This window comes from Mus caroli, unplaced genomic scaffold, assembly GCF_978045245.1.
Source record: "Mus caroli unplaced genomic scaffold, Mus_caroli_1 scaffold_17, whole genome shotgun sequence".
NCBI classification, from domain to species: Eukaryota; Metazoa; Chordata; class Mammalia; order Rodentia; family Muridae; genus Mus; species Mus caroli.
The window spans coordinates 87,706,370-87,724,193 of NW_028227272.1; the positions used below are offsets into that span (position 1 = coordinate 87,706,370).

The 17,824-nt window shown below is 49.3% G+C and overlaps 1 protein-coding gene across 1 annotated transcript in view; it reads right to left on the reverse strand.

Annotated features, from left to right (window-relative positions):
• Urb1 (URB1 ribosome biogenesis factor) overlaps positions 1 to 17,824 on the reverse strand; it is a 60,426-nt gene that overhangs the window by 12,145 nt on the left and 30,457 nt on the right. The window contains exons 19-30 of the mRNA XM_021184858.2: positions 17,231 to 17,424; positions 15,534 to 15,752; positions 14,332 to 14,511; positions 12,238 to 13,090; positions 11,266 to 11,464; positions 10,576 to 10,762; positions 7,740 to 7,798; positions 5,618 to 5,811; positions 4,424 to 4,534; positions 4,252 to 4,315; positions 3,244 to 3,415; positions 2,879 to 2,987 (exon numbers count right to left, since the gene is read on the reverse strand). Coding sequence (XP_021040517.1) covers positions 2,879 to 2,987; positions 3,244 to 3,415; positions 4,252 to 4,315; positions 4,424 to 4,534; positions 5,618 to 5,811; positions 7,740 to 7,798; positions 10,576 to 10,762; positions 11,266 to 11,464; positions 12,238 to 13,090; positions 14,332 to 14,511; positions 15,534 to 15,752; positions 17,231 to 17,424 — 2,541 coding nt within the window. The remainder of the gene's footprint in view (positions 1 to 2,878; positions 2,988 to 3,243; positions 3,416 to 4,251; positions 4,316 to 4,423; positions 4,535 to 5,617; positions 5,812 to 7,739; positions 7,799 to 10,575; positions 10,763 to 11,265; positions 11,465 to 12,237; positions 13,091 to 14,331; positions 14,512 to 15,533; positions 15,753 to 17,230; positions 17,425 to 17,824) is intronic.

Here is a 17,824-nt window from a genome sequence, read left to right on the forward strand (position 1 = left end):
ATGAGCACTCTTGGGACATGCTGTCAATGTAATACATTAAAACTGAAGCAAAGATGGTGCATGCTAAGACAAAGATGGAGAGGATGAGGACCCAGCAGCTTCTGGAGGTGGTAGCTGGGATGCTGGACATGAAAGCACAAGGGCTGGGACTAATCTCAGACACCAAAGGATAGGCCAGTGACTCAGAAGACTGCAAGAGAAACGGTGTGAACCCAAATACAGAGGGAGAAATGCCATGGAGAAGGCATGATGACTTGTGAGCAGCAGGGGAACTGGCAGGAGGCCAAGGAGTGACTGAGGTCTACAAAGAACCTGGGGAAACAAGGGCCATGCTTGACCAAGGCTCTACTGTAACAGCTAAGGAGCTCCTGCGGCGCAGGCACACACACAGGAAACTATGAAAAACAGGCAAAAAGAAAGAAAGAAAATGTCTTCCTAAGATCAGGCTGTAGGTAAGCCCGTGTGTGGGGCATTTTCTTAATTAGTGATCAGTGTGGGAGGGCTCAGGCCATGGTAGGTGGTGCATCTCTGGACTGGTTGTCCTGGGATCTATAAAAAAGCAGGCTGAGCAAGCCAGGGGAAACAAGCCAGTAGAGGCAACCCTCCATGGCATTACATCAGCTGCTGCCTCCAGGATCCTGTTCTGTTTAAGTTCCTGCCTTGACTTCCATTAATGATGAGCTGCAGGACCATCTATGTCGACACTAAACCTGCATGCTTTGGTTGCATCCTTGGTCATTGTCCTGGCTAAGCCATCTCAGGATTTTAGAGCTGGTTTTAAAAGGTCAAAATCACCATTCAGATGGTTCTTAAAACAGAACAGCCTTTATAGCCACTTTTAAATAGCCTTTATATTTTCAGCATCCAAGGGCAACCCTGTTTTTCTAAGTACAAAGCCAAGACCATAGAGCAACAGAGAAAGTCACAAAGTAGGAAGTCGATTTTTCCTCATGGTCATGTGGAAAATTCATTTGTCTTAGAACATCAGAGTACCAGGATTATCCAGGCCATCAGAGTTCTAGCTCTTCTCATTGAGGGTAAATTAAGTGTTTAGGCTGTTCTCTCTCTCTATTCCATTCATGAATATTTGTTAGGTTGCTATCTCCTAAGCACATTTGTTCTCCAAAGCAGTATTAATTTTATCTGCACTTTGATATTTTTAAAAGTTTTTTTAGGCCGGGCGTGGTGGCGGACGCCTTTAATCCCAGCACTCAGGAGGCAGAGGCAGGCGGATTTCTGAGTTCGAGGCCAGCCTGGTCTACAAAGTGAGTTCCAAGACAGCCAGGGAAACCCTGTCATGAACACCTCCCACCCCCCCCACCACCCCCACCCCCGCCAAAAAAAAGTTTTTTAGTTCTCATTCTGCATCAAAATTCATCAATTGTTAGAAATTGTGCAGTTGTTGGATTGTTCCATACGTTACTGGACCAATCACCTGATTGATGTTTTCCCAGTCTTTGCTTTACCATCAAGCGGACTGTGATAAGCAGTGTGCCCTTAACTTGAGCTCTGGTTTTAGCTGGAGTGTCCGCCATGTGTACTAAATGAAGTCATAGTTGTGATTCATCTTCATCACTGCTAAGGGCTGGTTATGGATGCTTTAGGGCTTGTGTCATACAGTTTATCACTGTTAGCCTTTCAGCCAAATGGCTTTCCTTCATGCCTTGTGTAAGAGGCTAACCATAGTATAGAACATTTCTCCTTTCTCGGTGTCTTAGGGTGTCTATTGCTGCAATGAAACACCACAACCAAAAGCAACTTGGGGAAGAGAGGGTTTGGCACCAGCAAGTGTTCCTCAGCCTTTTACATGGCATCTTCAGTCAGGAGCTGTAGTGGGTCCTATAGAGAGCCGAGTTCACAGCCGGGCACAGGGCACTTGGCAGTGGCACTCAGATCATGCTGTGCCAGCTGCCTTGCCAGATAGGAATCAGGAGCTGCAGACTACAGCCCCAGTCTGCTAGCATAAGATCTGCTGTGGAGAAAACATCTGTCCCTGCCACTGGAAACAGCCTTGGCTGGCCGTTTCTTGGCCAAGGACTCAAAAAGGGGAGGTGGTGAGGTTATGAAAACAGGTTCTTGTCTCCAGAGGGCTAACAGTGGGGCAGTAAGACAGAAGAATCTAGGCTGACTTAGGACAAAGTCAGCAACACCTGGCTGCAGTGAGACTGAGAACAGCGCTGCGCCTTTGCTGCACACATATACACACATGCACATATGCACACACATATACACACAAGCATAAAATAAAAAGGAAGCCTTATAAGTCTTTACTGTCTGCCTTAAAGTATTTCTTCTATCATCTAAATTCTGAAATTTGAATGCATTATACAACACTAAGAATAATTAAATTCTCAATTCCAGGGCTAGGGGGGCGGAAATCAGACAATTTCCCTTGTTCTTCCAATTAAGTACAGATAAAGACCTTGACCATAACATTAAATAAACCTATGGGCAGGCAAGATGACTTAGAGGATGACTTAAAGTGCTTGTGCAAAACCTGAAAACTTGAATTTGATGCCTGGGAGTCATACTCAAGCGCAAAGCCGACTCTTTAAAGTTGTTCTCTGACCTTCAAAGTGCACTGTGGTATGCATGCCCAACAACCTATGCACAGTAATAATAACTAATTAAAAAACTAACAAACCAACCAAAGGCCTATAATGACTGAAAGGAAGAGAAAGCAGATCGGCTCAGGGTTCTAGACCTAGGAATGGCAAGGCGAACTATGCCACTGTGACCGAGATTTAGAACCCAGCCAAGTATTTAAAATAGACAGACAGACAGACACCCTACAAGTATGTTTTTTCTGCCTCAGGACTAACCTGGGAGCCATGACAACAATAAACAGCACTCTGACTGTAGAAGGCAGCACACTCACCTGGCCTGGTCAGTTCCCCAAAGAGATGGAGAAGAAAGCAGGGGTCATAGAGGCTGTCGAGGTCCACTCTTGCAGTCTTGTCCTTAAACACCAGTGGCTCCCCTGTGTCCTGAAACAATCCAAGACATCCATGCAGTCACCCTGATGGACGCTGAGCCCATGTCAGAGCTCACAAAGCATAGCAGGATATAAAATGGGAGCCCACACATGATAAGTCATCTTGGAGAGCTGCTTCAAGCTTGTGGGGTAACAAATAAGACAGTGTGACCAGTGTGACCTAGCTTCAGTGGTGGACACTGGGGTCCGTCTGTACCTCTGTAAAAGTTGGAATGGCAAGGAGGAAGGGAGAGAAAAGCGCATCACACCTCTGTGGGCAGCAGCCTCCGGTACTGCGGGAAGTGCAGGATGGTCTGCATCATCCGGTCTGGGTCCAGCAGGCGGAGGATGTCCCCAACGCTTGGCTGCTGCCAAAGTGACTTGCCCAGGCTCCGGCATGTCTTGTGATGCTCCACTGCTGCTGGGCCCCACAGCAGAACCCTAGAGCCAGACAGGAGAGCAGACTGGTTGCAGGGTTTGCTGGGAATAGAACTGATAGGAACAACCCCAACACGTAGCCTCCATCAAGACTGTGTACGTAGCTCATGCCAAGTGCCACTCTGGGTGCATGCGTGCTCTGTCACCTAATCCCCAATACAGCTTCTGACACCAGCATGGTGACAGTGCTGCCGAGGGCTAAGGGACAGCTGGTGATGGCAACCTAAGTCAGCATCCACACACTGCTCTTGATGTATGTGGCCAGACTCTGAGCCTATGAGCATGCATTAATTTACCTAATCTGTGCAATGGTCCTGTAGCTTCCACCGCCACACTTTGTGCAGTAGGGAGAAGGGCACGGAAGGCCTGGGGAAGCTGCATGGCCACTCACTTGCTGGCTGCCGTAGCTGAGCCAGGGTTCTACATGATGGTATACAGCGCTACGGCAGGCTAAAGCAATCTCAGGATCCTGAGCACCTGGAGAGCCCACCCTGCATACATAGACCTACAACTCTGTGCTGCCCGAGAATCCCCTACAGCTCTCCAGAGGCCCATGAGACATGGCGAGTGCTATGCTGTGAGTCTGGCTCCTGCTGACATTTACATGGAGGCTTTGTTCTTGACCCCCAAGTGTGACTGTGACATGGACATGCCACATAGATGCATACATGCATATAACATAAGGAAATATAAATGCTAATAAAACTTTCAAACAACAACAACAAAAGGAATAAAGCCTCGAGTTTGAAGCTCGAATCTGCTCCGTGGTGAGGGCTGCACGGGTGGCCTGGGGTGCCCAGTGCCCTGTCCTCACGCCCACCTGTCAACCCAACACTCACCTGAAACTGATGAGGCTGAGGTTGTTCTGTTCATATGCACGGAGGAGAAGTAAAATCTTCTGGTCTAGAGGGCAAATAAAGGCCACTTTCAGGAAGCTGAGCACCTCAACTACACAAGAGGGTCCACCGCACTAGCCCCGCCCACACAGCCTGGCCATCAGGTCCTCCTTACCCAGCACACTGAGGGTGGCACTGTAGGTCCCAAGTAGCACAGCAAAGTGGCTGCTCTGACAGACAGAAGGGCACAGCCTCACCACTGTGGACATCAGGTCCAGCAGGGTTTCTGCAGGAAACACCACAGATATAAACATCATGGAGACACAGTCTCAGGACAGCACAATTGGGTGCCCTGCAGCAAGCCCTGGAAGCTGCAACAATCTTTTCTGAGTAAGGCTGGGCTTTGGGCCTCCATCCAGCCACCTTCCCAGGGTCACAGGCACCCTTGGTAATAAACTCATCTTCACAATCATTATCATTCTAGGACTCACAGAGCTTAGGCTCAGGATCTACCACCCCACCATTTTAAAGAAACCTAAGATTTTAAAGTCTAAGAATCTTCCCAATTATTCCAGCACAATCACCACAATACACAGCATATACACTCCTGCCTGCATGGAGTGTGGAGTGCGTTTTTAAACTGTCTGTGCCAATCCTTTGCATCTAACAATCTTCTGTCTTCAGCTTAGCAGTTTATGAGAGCAACATGTGCTGATGTGTAATAGTCTGGGGGTGATGGCTTCATCTCTAAACAGTGTTACTTTAAGTGCGCAGGAACTGTGTCCTGGCATTCAGAGCAGTCTATACTGCTCTCAGGACTCAGGAGCACCAAGCGCATGCCAACTGAGTTGGACACGGTTGGAGACAGTGCAAACTTGGCTGGAAAGACTTTTTTTTTAAGGTTTGTTTATTTTATGTATATAGTACACTGTCGCTCTCTTCAGACACCAGAAGAGGGCATCAGATCTCATCACAGATGGTTATGAATCACCATGTGGTTGCTGGGAACTGAACTCAGAACCTCTGGAAGACTATAGCAATGAGTTATCTCCATAAGTTCGAGCCCTTGCTGCTCAGGTTCAATCTTCCCTACAAAATTAATGTAGTTAATCCACTCTTCTTTCCCATCCCTCTCAATGTCCCCTGAGTCCCAGACTTTTAACACCAGGTCCTGACAAGGCCGCATGAGCCCCAACACAATCTCCATAAACCAGCAAAGCCTTCCAAACAGGTGGCAGGAGTTTCCGGTCCTTGGTTTAACACACACAGATATTCTAGTATTACACTCTGAAAACAAATGGGGGAAGCACTTCGCTGCCCGGCTGGAAGATGATACTGCCACTGAGCGGTGGGCAGAGGGCATGGTCACCTTTTACTCCACTGTCTGGAGTTTCCTCTTCTTCAGATGACAACATGGTTGGCAAAAACAGAGAGTGCTGGGTGAGCATCATGTGGACCACTGAAAGCTGGACAAGTTTAGTGCGCCCAGAGCTTTCTGGACCATACAGGAGCTTTGTGGCACTGAGCAGAGTCTTCAAAAAGGTGAGGTCATGGTACCGAAATCTGGACGACAAGACAAAGGGAAGTGTGTCAGGAAGGGAGTTCACCTTTTAGGAAACAAGCAGAAGTCCACACTTGCGAGTTTCACAGGCTGTGCACTACTCATCACCTCGACTGTCCATGACACGCTCACACGCTCTGTACTGTTTAATCACAGCCCTATCTGCACACCACGACAGGGATCACCAACCTGCACCATGATGACGTGTCGTCACGATACAGACATCACAGATGGATGGACAGAGACTAAGACAGCTACACTTCCGGAGTCACAACCCCATGTGGGAGCTCTATCACATATAGAGGACTGTTGGCCAAACCATCTTAGGTGGCACATGGTCCAATCACCTCTGTGGCACAGACATCAAGAACTTTCTGATGAGCTGACCCAGCAGGCAGCAGAAACGAGTGTGAGGACAGTAGTCTCTGCAGTGGACCCTCCCAGGTCAGCCTGGTCCTTTAGCTGTTTGAACTACATCAAACTATGTCTTAAATCCCTTCCAACCCGCTAACAGACCTACTATAAAAAGTCCCTGCAGTCTGGTGTGAGCACTATTAGGATGTCCCTACACTTGCAATCCCAGTACTTGGGAAGAGGGCTCAGTCGGAGGCAGCTTGGGCTACATAGTGAGGCCCTGTCTCAAAAGGTCCAAAAAAAAAAAAAAGAGGAGGAGGAAGAGGAAGAGTGAGAGGGGGAGAAAGAGGGGAGGGGAGGGGAGGAGGAGGAGGAGCAGCAGCAGAGATGGAACCTGGAACCATCCTTCACTTCCTTCTCCTCTGTAGCATTGTCTCTCAATGCTGGATATCGTGAGTGATCAGAAAGCGAGGATTACAGGCACCACACATCATTTCCTGACTCTCTAAACACCCAGACTCAAGTGTGAGTGATGTCACATGGGAGCACAAACTCATCCAACTTTGCTCATCTGGTGACACTCACGTGTGCAGATGCTAACAGTCAGCAGGCCCCTGACCAGCATCTATGTAAGATGGTGTCAATACGCACCCACAGACATGTGGGAGCCATTGCAGGGGTCATAACAGTGGAGATGGCTTAGGGAACAGTCTAGATGTCCACCAGCAGAGAACTGCTAAATAAACAACTGTGCTGTCTAAAGATGGGATTCTATTCAGTGGTTAAAAAGTGATGACTTTCAGGTCTATATATTCTAAATTAGAAACATCTGAGTTTTAAAAAAAGACAAAGAACGAGATGAATGTTCAAAATGTCAAACACATGCACGCAATGACATACTGTGCTGTGAAACACTCTGCCACACAACTCAGCGGTATAAAACCCTTGCCTAGCATTTGTAAGATCAGAGGCTCGACAGTCCCACAAGAACAAAGAAAACCACAAGATAAGCAGAGCCTTGGAGGGAGACAAATATGAGGTGGGAGAATGGAAATGTATTCGGAATAATATAGACAACTGTGACATTCACCATGCTTGAGTAAGGTTAGAATCTCTACACTTTACATGTTTTACATTTCAGTTTTACTTACAATGTATGTTTAAGTGTGGATGTGCACATGTCACAGCATGCATATAAATGCCAGAAGACCAAGTGCATCCTGGGCCAGAATCAAACTCACATGGTCAGACTTGGCAGCAAGCACTTTTATCTACTAAGCCATCTAATCAGCCGGTTCTGGTTCTGTGAGATAAAGTCTCACTCAGCCTAGGCTGGCCTTGAACCTGCTATATAGCTGGGGATGATGTGAATCTCCCCCCCCCCCCCCCCCCCAGTGCTGCATTACAGACAAGCACTAGCATGCCACTTCCATGTTCTTGTTTCTAAGAAGTTTCTCTTCTCACTGACAAGGCTGACAGCTGCTCTGTGACTGGTACTCTAACAACAAGTGAAAGAACCGCATAGTCAGAACACCCATATCTTTATAAGCAGCAAAAGAAAAAGAAATTCACTTACTTGAGTCCTGTCTTCACAAACTGCTGCCAGTCACCAGGGTCAGCCTCCTTAACCGCATGCTACAAAAAAGCAAGCAAGAATGCACAGGAGACATGTCAGCGAGCTGAACGCACGGAGGGCTCCCGTGTGCAGTCTCTGGGGCAGCTGAACTAGCTCCAGTTCCTCTCATAACTTTCTGAATCAGGGCTGCAAAGAACCTTGCTGTCCCTCCTACTGTCTGTCAGTCTATGGTGCATCTTTCCTAGTCACCCTCTGCCATTCCTGCTGAGACTAAGAGGGCAGAGACAGGACACCATCTTAAAACAAGGATGAACACATACAGACTCAGGAGTGAGAGCAAATGTAAACAAAGTATCCACAGCAGACAGGGCTTTCAGACAGCTCTCACTAGCCCACCAGGAACTACCTTGAACTTGTCCCCATCCTGCCTCTACTTCCCGCGGGATGTTTATAGGTATGGGCTACCAGCACTGTTTAGTCACAGCTGCTGATGGAACCCACAGTTGTGCACACTCTGAGCAAGAGTTCTACCCACTGAGCTACAATCCCTTGTTTTGTTATTTTAAAATGTCTGTGGAACATGAGGCTCAATGCTGGCCCTGAGGCTGCAGCTAAGTACAGTCCACATACGTCGCGCCTCCACCAGGCCAGCCATGCATGAGACCTCAGTGCCAAAGGCTGTGAAGGAGTGCACAAATGGAAAAGGCTAGCCTAAACACACAGCTTCACCTCTCTCCACTTCCTTACACAGATGCAACTGTGTAAGGCTCTCTGCCTTCTTCACTATTGGCTGAGTCCAACAAAGCTTGCTACTGTCACCCATGGTGTCACCAGAACAAGAAACGCTAACTACTCCAGGGACAACAGTGTATGCTAAGCACATTTTACTAGGAGGTCAGCACCACTGCCAACACCAAAATGTGTCCACAGATGCTGGTGCGGGGGAAACCTGAACACTGTTGATCTGTGGGTGGCTTTCCATGATTTTTGCTGTTAATAAGAGTGCTATGATAAGTCTTGCATGGTCCCTGGAGTAGTTAGCGTTTCTCATTCTGGTGACACCATGGGTGACAGTAGCAAGCTTTGTTGGACAAGCCTAACATGTTAAAGAACAAACAAAACCAATGCCTGAAAATCCAGGTCACACATGACATGCACACAGTTCCATTAACATTTAAATTTAGTTTTATCTCAAATACATACATGCAGAGATATATAACATCTCTAGGACATTCATCTACCTAACAGCATGGAATGGTCTCTCAATGCTTTTACTCTGCTGGTTTTCCTGGCCGTGGCGGTGGCGGTGGCGGTGGGGCTGTGGATGGAGCGAATGGGCCTGCAGGCACTAAGCCAGCACCCCACCTCTCGGCTCCGCACCACCCGTTACTGGAGCAGGGATATTTGTTAGCTTTATGATCACAAAACCCAGGAAGGTCAAATTTTCACGGGATTAGAGAAAAGGATGGCAGACATCATACATGGAATACTATTAAGAAACAAAAGCCTACTCATTCTCATATTTGTAATCTATTACTTAACCAGGGAAGCCACACTGAAGCATACACATTGAAGTCACACCACGTTTGGGCTCCTGGTACTTTAATCTCACAAACCTGTGACAACAAATTAAGTCTAGAAGAACAGGCTGTAAAGTTACACACACACACACGATATATATATGATATATACTACACTGTGATTTGTAATGAACTCATGAATAAAAACATCAAGCAGCTAGATTAAGGTAGCCATTCAAGGGAACACTTCTCTGACCAGAACTCTCCACATTTCAACACACTTGTGAAGCTCGGGAGCTCTGCGCAGGGTTTTACAGTGAACAAATGTATGGTACCTGCCTGGGAGCTACACGCCACACCCCTGGAACTAGTACTAACTTCTGGGATACCATTTCCATAAAAAAACAAAAAACACCACCACCACCACCACCAACAACAACAACAACAACAACAAAGAAAACAGTTTAAAGGGAGGAGTACTTTAAGAAAAGGGAATAAACATGGAACATTTCTAAATTTTATAACAATTACCAAGCTGCAGACTAAAGGGCTTACTGGAGCCAATGCTTAAGAAACTAGGAATGAAAAGCCAAGGGCCATCCTAAGCAAACTGCTCAACCCATGTTCTCCAGAAACCCTAACGTCAGCCACAGGGAAAGGGGCACCGTGTAGTGATGAATGAGGTAAGAGTGACAGATGGTTTGCGTGTTGTTGTTGTTGTTGTTTACTAGAAAGAACGTAATCTAGAAGACAGGAAAGCCGTAGCTATAAAACCGTTAAGGAGAAACTAAAGTGTCAGCTTTGAATTTCAAACCCAGTAAAACTTTCCCCAACTCATCCCATGAGGCCTGCCTTACCCAACCCAGAAGCAGCCATCGCAGTAAAGCCAAATTAAACACAACTCCTCCTTATGCACAACGGAGCAACAGCTCCTAACAAACTTATTAGCAAATCAAATCCAACAACACAGAGCAAGGCTCAGACATTATGATCAATATACGCCAGTAATACATTATGTAGGCTTGTCCTAAGAACACAGGCCGGCTTAGCCTTAACTAATGGAACTCATCCTATCAAGAGACTAGTCAAGAAACAGACTATAACATCTCAGTAGATGAAAAACACCCACTCCCGATAAAAGACGGCTTACAAATTCAGTGCCCTCCTCTCCCAACTCTGCCCCTAGACATGGCTCCTCTCATTTCCTATGGGGCCACGTTCACACCACACAGCTAGAAGCACATCTCTGAAGTTTGGCTTCTCTGGTTTGCTGTCGCCTTAGCATGCAGCCAAGAGCTCCAAGGAGAGACACTTACCAACAACTCGCTTAACCGGACCAGCATTGACTTCTCGTGCTCCTGGGTGTTTTCATCTTCTGGCTCCCTGCCACTGAAGGACACAGCCAGCCACTGTATACAGGACCGCAGAAGGGTCTTCCTCCAGGAGCCCAGCTCTTCTGCTGACTCTGCCAAGGCTGCTGAGACAGAGTCAGCCACGATCCAACTGCAGCAGGAGAACAGGGTAGCAGATCACAACACTACTAACTAAGGGCTGTGTGCACAGAGACTTGCACTACTGAGCATCACACTGACAGCAACAACAGGTCTCTCCACTCGGTGTTAACTAGGGCCTCCCCACCTCAGCACTGGTGACATACAGAGCCCGGTGCTTTTTTGGAAGACTGTTCACCGACACACTTGGTGACACTAGGTCCTCTCTACCCTCTGAAGACCAGAAACCACATCACCTCACCCTAGTTAGACCCTGCAAAACAACTTCTGGGGACACCACTTTAGTAGAACACTGCTCTCTGGGCATTGGTCCCAGCCATCTACATGCAGAGATGCACTTCTCCAGCCATGATGGCTGCTCTAGTCAGAACTGCTGTTGCATCTACTAATTATAAGATGACAGATGTTTTTCATTAACTTTCATCGTACATGACAAAGAGACATGTGACACTAAGAAGGGGAAAGAAACCCATCCAATGGCCTTGGTTTTCATACCTCTTGTGATTACTCAGAGTCCGAAGCATGTTGGGTAAATGGTCCATGAGGACATGCAGATCCTTGGTTCTTGCAAATGGAATGAGCTGGGCCAGGGCCTCCAGATGCAGCGCATCTTTGGAAGGCCCAGTGATATGAAAGAACCTGTCTCGCACTTGTCTCCACAGGGCCTTCAAGACAGGAGTGACAGCAGAGGACACTAGGTAGACACAAAGCAGAAGTCACTATATACAATGCAGAGTACTTATGAACAAGAGGTAGCCTATGGCAGCCTTCCTTTAGGAAGCAACAGGTCTCTCCACTCGGTGTTAACTAGGGCCTCCCCACCTCAGCACTGGTGACATACAGAGCCCGGTGCTTTTTTGGAAGACTGTTCTACCGACACACTTGGTGACACTAGGTCCTCTCTACCCTCTGGAGACCAGAAACCACATCACCTCACCCCAGTTAGACCCTGCAAAACAACTTCTGGGGACACCACTTTACACCACAGGCACAAATACAAAGTGATAGGGGAATGACTTTATGTTCACTATAAATGACTAAGCTGGAGGTGGTTGGTGCCAGACTTGAGGCTCAGCAGAGGGAGAGAATTGGGCTCCTGCTGCCCAGACTCAGTATGAACTCACCAACAACTTCCCTGAGGAAGAGGACAGTATAATGAGACAAGGGATGGATCAGCCTTCAGTTAGCTCAGCTCAATCAGAAACAGCCAGATCACCCAATGCCTGCCTACCCGCTACACCCTGTTTTCTAATTAGGACTGGATAGGCAGGCACCTGGGGCTGCACCTTACTTCCTAAGGTCAAGAGACAGGACAAGATGTCTCATCTTTCTCAGCCTAGAGATTCCAGTGAGAATAAGGAGCAGGACTGCACTGTGCGCATACATAAGTGACAGGGTTTAAGATGGCAAACCATTCTGTCTTTCCAGTGGAAACTCGTAAGTTGCCCAAGCCAGCTCTTCCCATACCTCCTGTTGGCCGCATGAAGCATTCTTGCGCCCTGTGCTGGAGGTACACATGGATAAGGGGGAAGAAGTCATCTAGGTGCTCCTGCAAGGTAGGCCCCACACCAGGCTGCCCACACCACAGCTCAAACTTCACAAGGTGGGTACCGCTGTACTGAAGCAGGAGGCTGGCAATGCCCAGGGCTGTCTGCGTCCGTCGGGTCAGGCAGTACTCAAGCACATTCACGGGGACCACGGGGGCCAGCACGGGGTCTTTCTGAAGAGTCTGAAGGAACACCGTGTCCAGCTCATGCTCAGCCAGAGTGGGGAGCAGAGCCCCCAGGCCTCGCACATACTCGGCGCGCCAGAGTAGCTCACTGCTCTGCAGCTGATCCTGGTGGCTGCTTGCCAGCAGTTGTACCAGGGTCTTTCCAAGACTGCTTAACTGTCTCTCCTTCCCAAGAGACTGTGTGCCTTGCTGGGTCAGCAGGTGGGCCTCTGGCAGGGCCAGTAGGGCCAGGGTGACTTCTCGAATCTGGACACCGTCCATGTACGGGTGCAGCTCTCGCAGGGCGTCCAGCTGAGGCAGGGTCTTGGGCGTTGAGGCTGAGTTCAGAGTCCTTGTGCGGAGCTCTATCAGCACACTTTGAGTGACGGCTTCTGAGTACTTTGCCAGAAGGCCCAACTGGCCCAGTTTATGGAGAATCGGGGAACTTGCCACCAGTAGCTGAAGAACCCCTGCACTGAAGTGGGCTGCTAGGAGCTTCACAAGGATAGGGCTGAGCGTGTGGGGGGGCAAGGCTTTCTGCTCCAGGGCGAGAAACCAGGTCTCCAGTGTGGGATGTTTAAGGATGGCCAGCAGCAGCTCCTCTACCGTCTGAAAGACAAAGTCAAGGGCGAACTTCATTCATCACAGAGCCAGAGGGAGGCCACAGCTACCGAAAGCGTTCTGTGTTCTCAGTGAGACAGATCAAGGGGCACATTGTAAGCCTGCTCTGTCCTACCCCAACTTGTAATGTCACTCTCAGGCATGTCTGCCACCTCCTGACTGTGGCGCTCTCAGGACACTATGGTCCTCTGGGGTGTCTGCACCTCCCATCCACTCCCTGCACAACAATGACAACCAGCCTGGGGGACAGTGTGTGCCTGCCTAGTCATCAGCACGTCATTCCCCAGCAGCTCAGACATAAGACAGCAAAACTGCCTTCCCTGTCATTCAGCGGAGGAGATGGCCATGCAGAAACAACAAGGGAGTAACAGCAGTCACCTGCCGCCTGTCAGTGCCTCGCTGCTGCTTTGCTCTACTGAACAGACCTGGTGGAGGGATGGTTCTATCCTAACAATTGGGGCAGAGTGGTCGGAGTTAGGCAATGTCCCTGGGGAGGCTGGACAGAAACTAATGCACAACTATGTACTGAAGCCAACCCTGTCTCCACTTTCAAGGGCCCCCAAGAAATGAGTTCTGGCCCAGGTGAATTCTAAGTCCTAACACACCACAGCCCAGGCAGGCTGGAAAATGATGGAGTCTGGTCTATCTCTCCTAGCCTTACCAAACACGATTCCTGTAAGATGGCCTACTGACTCCCAGGGACGCAAACACATTTCTTATACCATGTTTGTTTCTGAGGGAAGCAAAGGAACCTATCCCCTTTCCAACAAGGCTTTGCCAAACGGAGCCCAGAGATCCATCTCCCAGAAAGCCAATGTGGAGGTCAAGGGAGAAAGCAGCCTATTTCAGTCAGACTGAAATGAGAACATACTTCTCTCCAAGCCCACTGGGAGTTACCTGGCATACTACAACAGGAGAGTGCTGCTGCAGCAGACATGAGCCCCAGTCAGCAGCACACAGTTACCTGACCCTCCCTCTGACGTCCTCAGGAGGCTCAGGGTATAGGTACAAACAAGAGCTCAGTGCTGGCTTGACTATAAAGGACTAATTGGAAAGAAAGAACCCAAATTAAGCTGCTCGCCCTGGGCACGGGTTATAGATGGCTGGCAACATCTCAGGTGTAGTTTTCTACATTTCTCTATTTCCTACAGTGAACATACAACTCAGAAATAGCCAGTACCGGAAACCTTGTGGGAAAGGATAACAGGTTGAATGGGGGGAGGGGATACCTTGTCGGTAGCCAATTCAAGCGAAGCCACAGACTCCATGTCCAAAAAGAGATCCGCCTCGGCCCGGGCAGCCTCTAGCTTCTGCTGGTTCTGGGAGTCCAGCCGCTCAGCGTGGATGACCAGCTGCTTAAGGAGATCCAGGAGGGACCGAAGCAGAGCTGGGCCCACACTTCTGCCCAGCTGGAAGGAACACACGACCCTCAGACAAGGAAGGGCTGACCCGTCACCCAGTAGTGACTGCCAGGCCCCTGTGGAATCACAGTAGGAAACTGGAGGGGAGGCCAACGAAGTAAGACTTGGATGCAGAGTTTGCAAGGTTCTCTCACACGGGAGATCGGGCTTCCTCCAGAACTATAAGGCAATCCATCTTCCCTTCCCACCATCCTTCCCCAGATTAGCCCAAGCTGTAGCCAAGAGAGCACTTGGCATGTCCTCGCTACTCACAGGAGCATGGGATAAGGCAAACTCCTCTTCCTAACACCTCACTGAGATACAAATGCTAACTCTGCTGAAGTAAGGCAAAGGACGGCTCGGCAGGTAAAGGCACTAGGCTTGATGACCTGAGTGCAGTCCCCAGGAGCCACAGTGAAAGAAAATCGACTCCTACATGCCAGCCTCTGGCCTCCACATGCGCGCATGTGCACAACACGAAAGTAAATAAATAAATGTATGAAGGCTGGTTTTTGGGGGGAGGGTGGTTTTGATTTTTCAAGACAGGGTTTCTATTTGCAGCCTTGACTATCCTGGAACTCACAGAGATCAGTCTGCCTGTCTCCCGAGTGCTGGGACTAAAGGTAATTAAAGGTAATGTGTACCACCCCCTGGCTTTTTTTATTTAATAAGAGGACCGGGTCAGCCAGGAAACCTAACGTAGGAAAGTGTAAAAGCACAGCAGCCGAGTTCAAATGTGAGCTGCTGGACTCACAAACTATGGAAGACGAGCCTGGCCATGCTGCAATGGCCAGTCACCACAGGAAGGGCCTTGTCCTGAGTCCACACACTACCCCAACAGATGAGTGCTGCTGCCTCTGCACAGCTGTTCAAGGAGGGGCCCAGCACGGAAACTGCAGAGCTAAGAGTCAGGTCCTAGAATTGGGGTCTGCCTGTGGCATTATCCAGATTCCTGTCCCTCCCCGTGGTGCAGACTCAAAAGAGCACATGCTCTGCATGTGAGGGGCTGGAGGAGAAGGGAAGGCACTGACCTGGCTGAAGTTCTCCACAGTGCTCTTGAGGTACAGCAGTACCTGCTTGGCTGAGCGCAGCATGTGCTGCAGAGCCAGGCTTGGGACAGCATCGAGAAGCTGTGCCTGAACACTCTTATCCCCAAGTGTCCGGCTTTCATAGGCTGTTTGCAGCAGCGTGGAGAAGCAGGAAGATGGCGGGGGTGTACATGGTCCCGAGCTGCCGGACACCTGCAGCGGCTGAGGGATCAAAAAGGAAAGGATGGGAAGGAAACGACCTCAGAAGCAAAGGCTACACACACTGCTGACAACTGTGGTAATGTGTAATGAAGGGCGTTTCACACTAAGCATGCAGGGCAGTGTGGCACTGTACTCAAGGGAACTCCATCCCAACACTGACAGCCAGAGATTATCCTAGAGTGTACCTGCTGACAGAATGCACAGGTACCTAGCACTCGGTACAACGGACCTTTCAGTGAGGAGCTGACTGCCTCAGACGTGGGGTTTGATCACTGTGTTAGCAGGAAGACTTGCTGCAAACTAGAAAAGCACCCCACCTAAAGCAAAGGCCTGCTGCAAGCTACCTGCCCACCCCTCAATATCTTGTCCAAAGGACTGGAGAGGGGGGAATAGTTAAAGGAAAAGAAGGATCCAGAGCAGTCCCGCTCCAAACAAGTTATTCACTAATAACCGCCAAGCTGCCACCTAAATCTATACATGACTCACACACATGACTTCCTTCAGCTAATGAGCTCAGACACTGTGTCCAGAAGCCCAGTGGTTCTCAAAGCATGGTCTGAGGAGCAGGGTAGCAGCAGCATTACCTGCGACAGTGGGACAAAGGCTGGGTCTTAGGACCCCACTCCATAGCGGCAAGCTAGGTCCCGATTATGACCAGAGCCTGGCAACCAGGTTTAAATAAGCACCACAAAGGATGAATCCAGCTGGGATCCACTCCAGAGGGTGGACACCAACACGGCTGGCACAGGCAGAGTGGCACTGAACTAAACCATCTGGTGACTGTTGGTGACCATGGCCTCCTTGCAGAAGAAAGTGGCAATCCCTATTCTGAACATAAGCTCTGCAAACAGACTGACCAAACCTTGTCCCATCACTAACTGCTGGTGCAAGTTCTCTTCACGTGTGTAAGGGTGATCAGTCTTGGCCTACCTCTCAGAGGTAGTGGATCAAATGGCTTAAAATACACACAGAACACCACCAAAATGGCTGCCATCATAAGAAAAAGGCCCTATGCTGTCCGCATTTTTAAGCATAGCTGAGATGGAATGAATCCATACAAACCCACAGCAAGGTTGACTCTGTGCCCCGGTGTGTAGACACACAGCATCTGAGCAAGAATCCCACTCCACAGGTCCTCCCCATCGCCCCATTTCCTTTCCCAGTATGGAGCTCATGGGGCGTGCTGAGGGGCAGGCATGTTAGCTGAGAACACTAGGGTCTCCAGAAGACAGAGAGATAAACACTTCTTTTATGTGGGACGAAAAAGGAGGATGAGGCCAAGCAGAAGCAGTGACGAGGCACTCCTGTCATGAGGGAGCGGTGACAACATGACTGGCATTCCTCACATAAGCAGAGGACAGAGGAAGGTGAAGGCCCAACTCTGCCCAGCACAGCATCTGGACCCTGCAGCTGCCCGTCCAGCTACGCATCCAGCTGCACCAAGTGAAGAGACTTCGGGGGCAGTGAGTGCAGCTCACCAAGGCCTCCTGGGCTTGCGCAGGAATCCAGAGACTGTAGTATCTGTGAAACTGGGCAAGCTGCTGACTGCAGAGCAGGCTAACAGGCTCAAACTTGTCGTAAGACTGGAGCAGAAGACAAAGAGCTAGGGGGTCCCTCTGGGTATGGAGAAGGTCGGTCAACACTGCAGTCATATATGCCATGATGCTTTCCCCTGCAAGGAAACGGGGTGGGCAGGGTTAGGGATCAGTGAGGTTGCTTCTGAGATACTGACCTGATGCCCTTCCATATTCACATCAGACCCAGGAGCAGCAGCTCCATGAGGGGTCAGATGCCCATGTGGGAAGGCTCTATTTCAGTATGTGTGTATGTACACAGCACATGGTTTGAAACCAGGTCTTCAGGTCTGCAAGGGGAAACCCAGGTTTTATACAGCTAGACCAAAGCTACCTGGGCCAAGGACTTGCAGGTGGCTTTCTTGTCCCTTCTTCTGTCCTGGCACACAGGCCTCTCCGAGTCCCTCTCCAAATCCTCTAGGATAACCAGGATTGCCTTGCCCAACCATTATAGAAACCATGCCTTCAGATGAGATGGAAGAGCCTAGATCCCTGGGC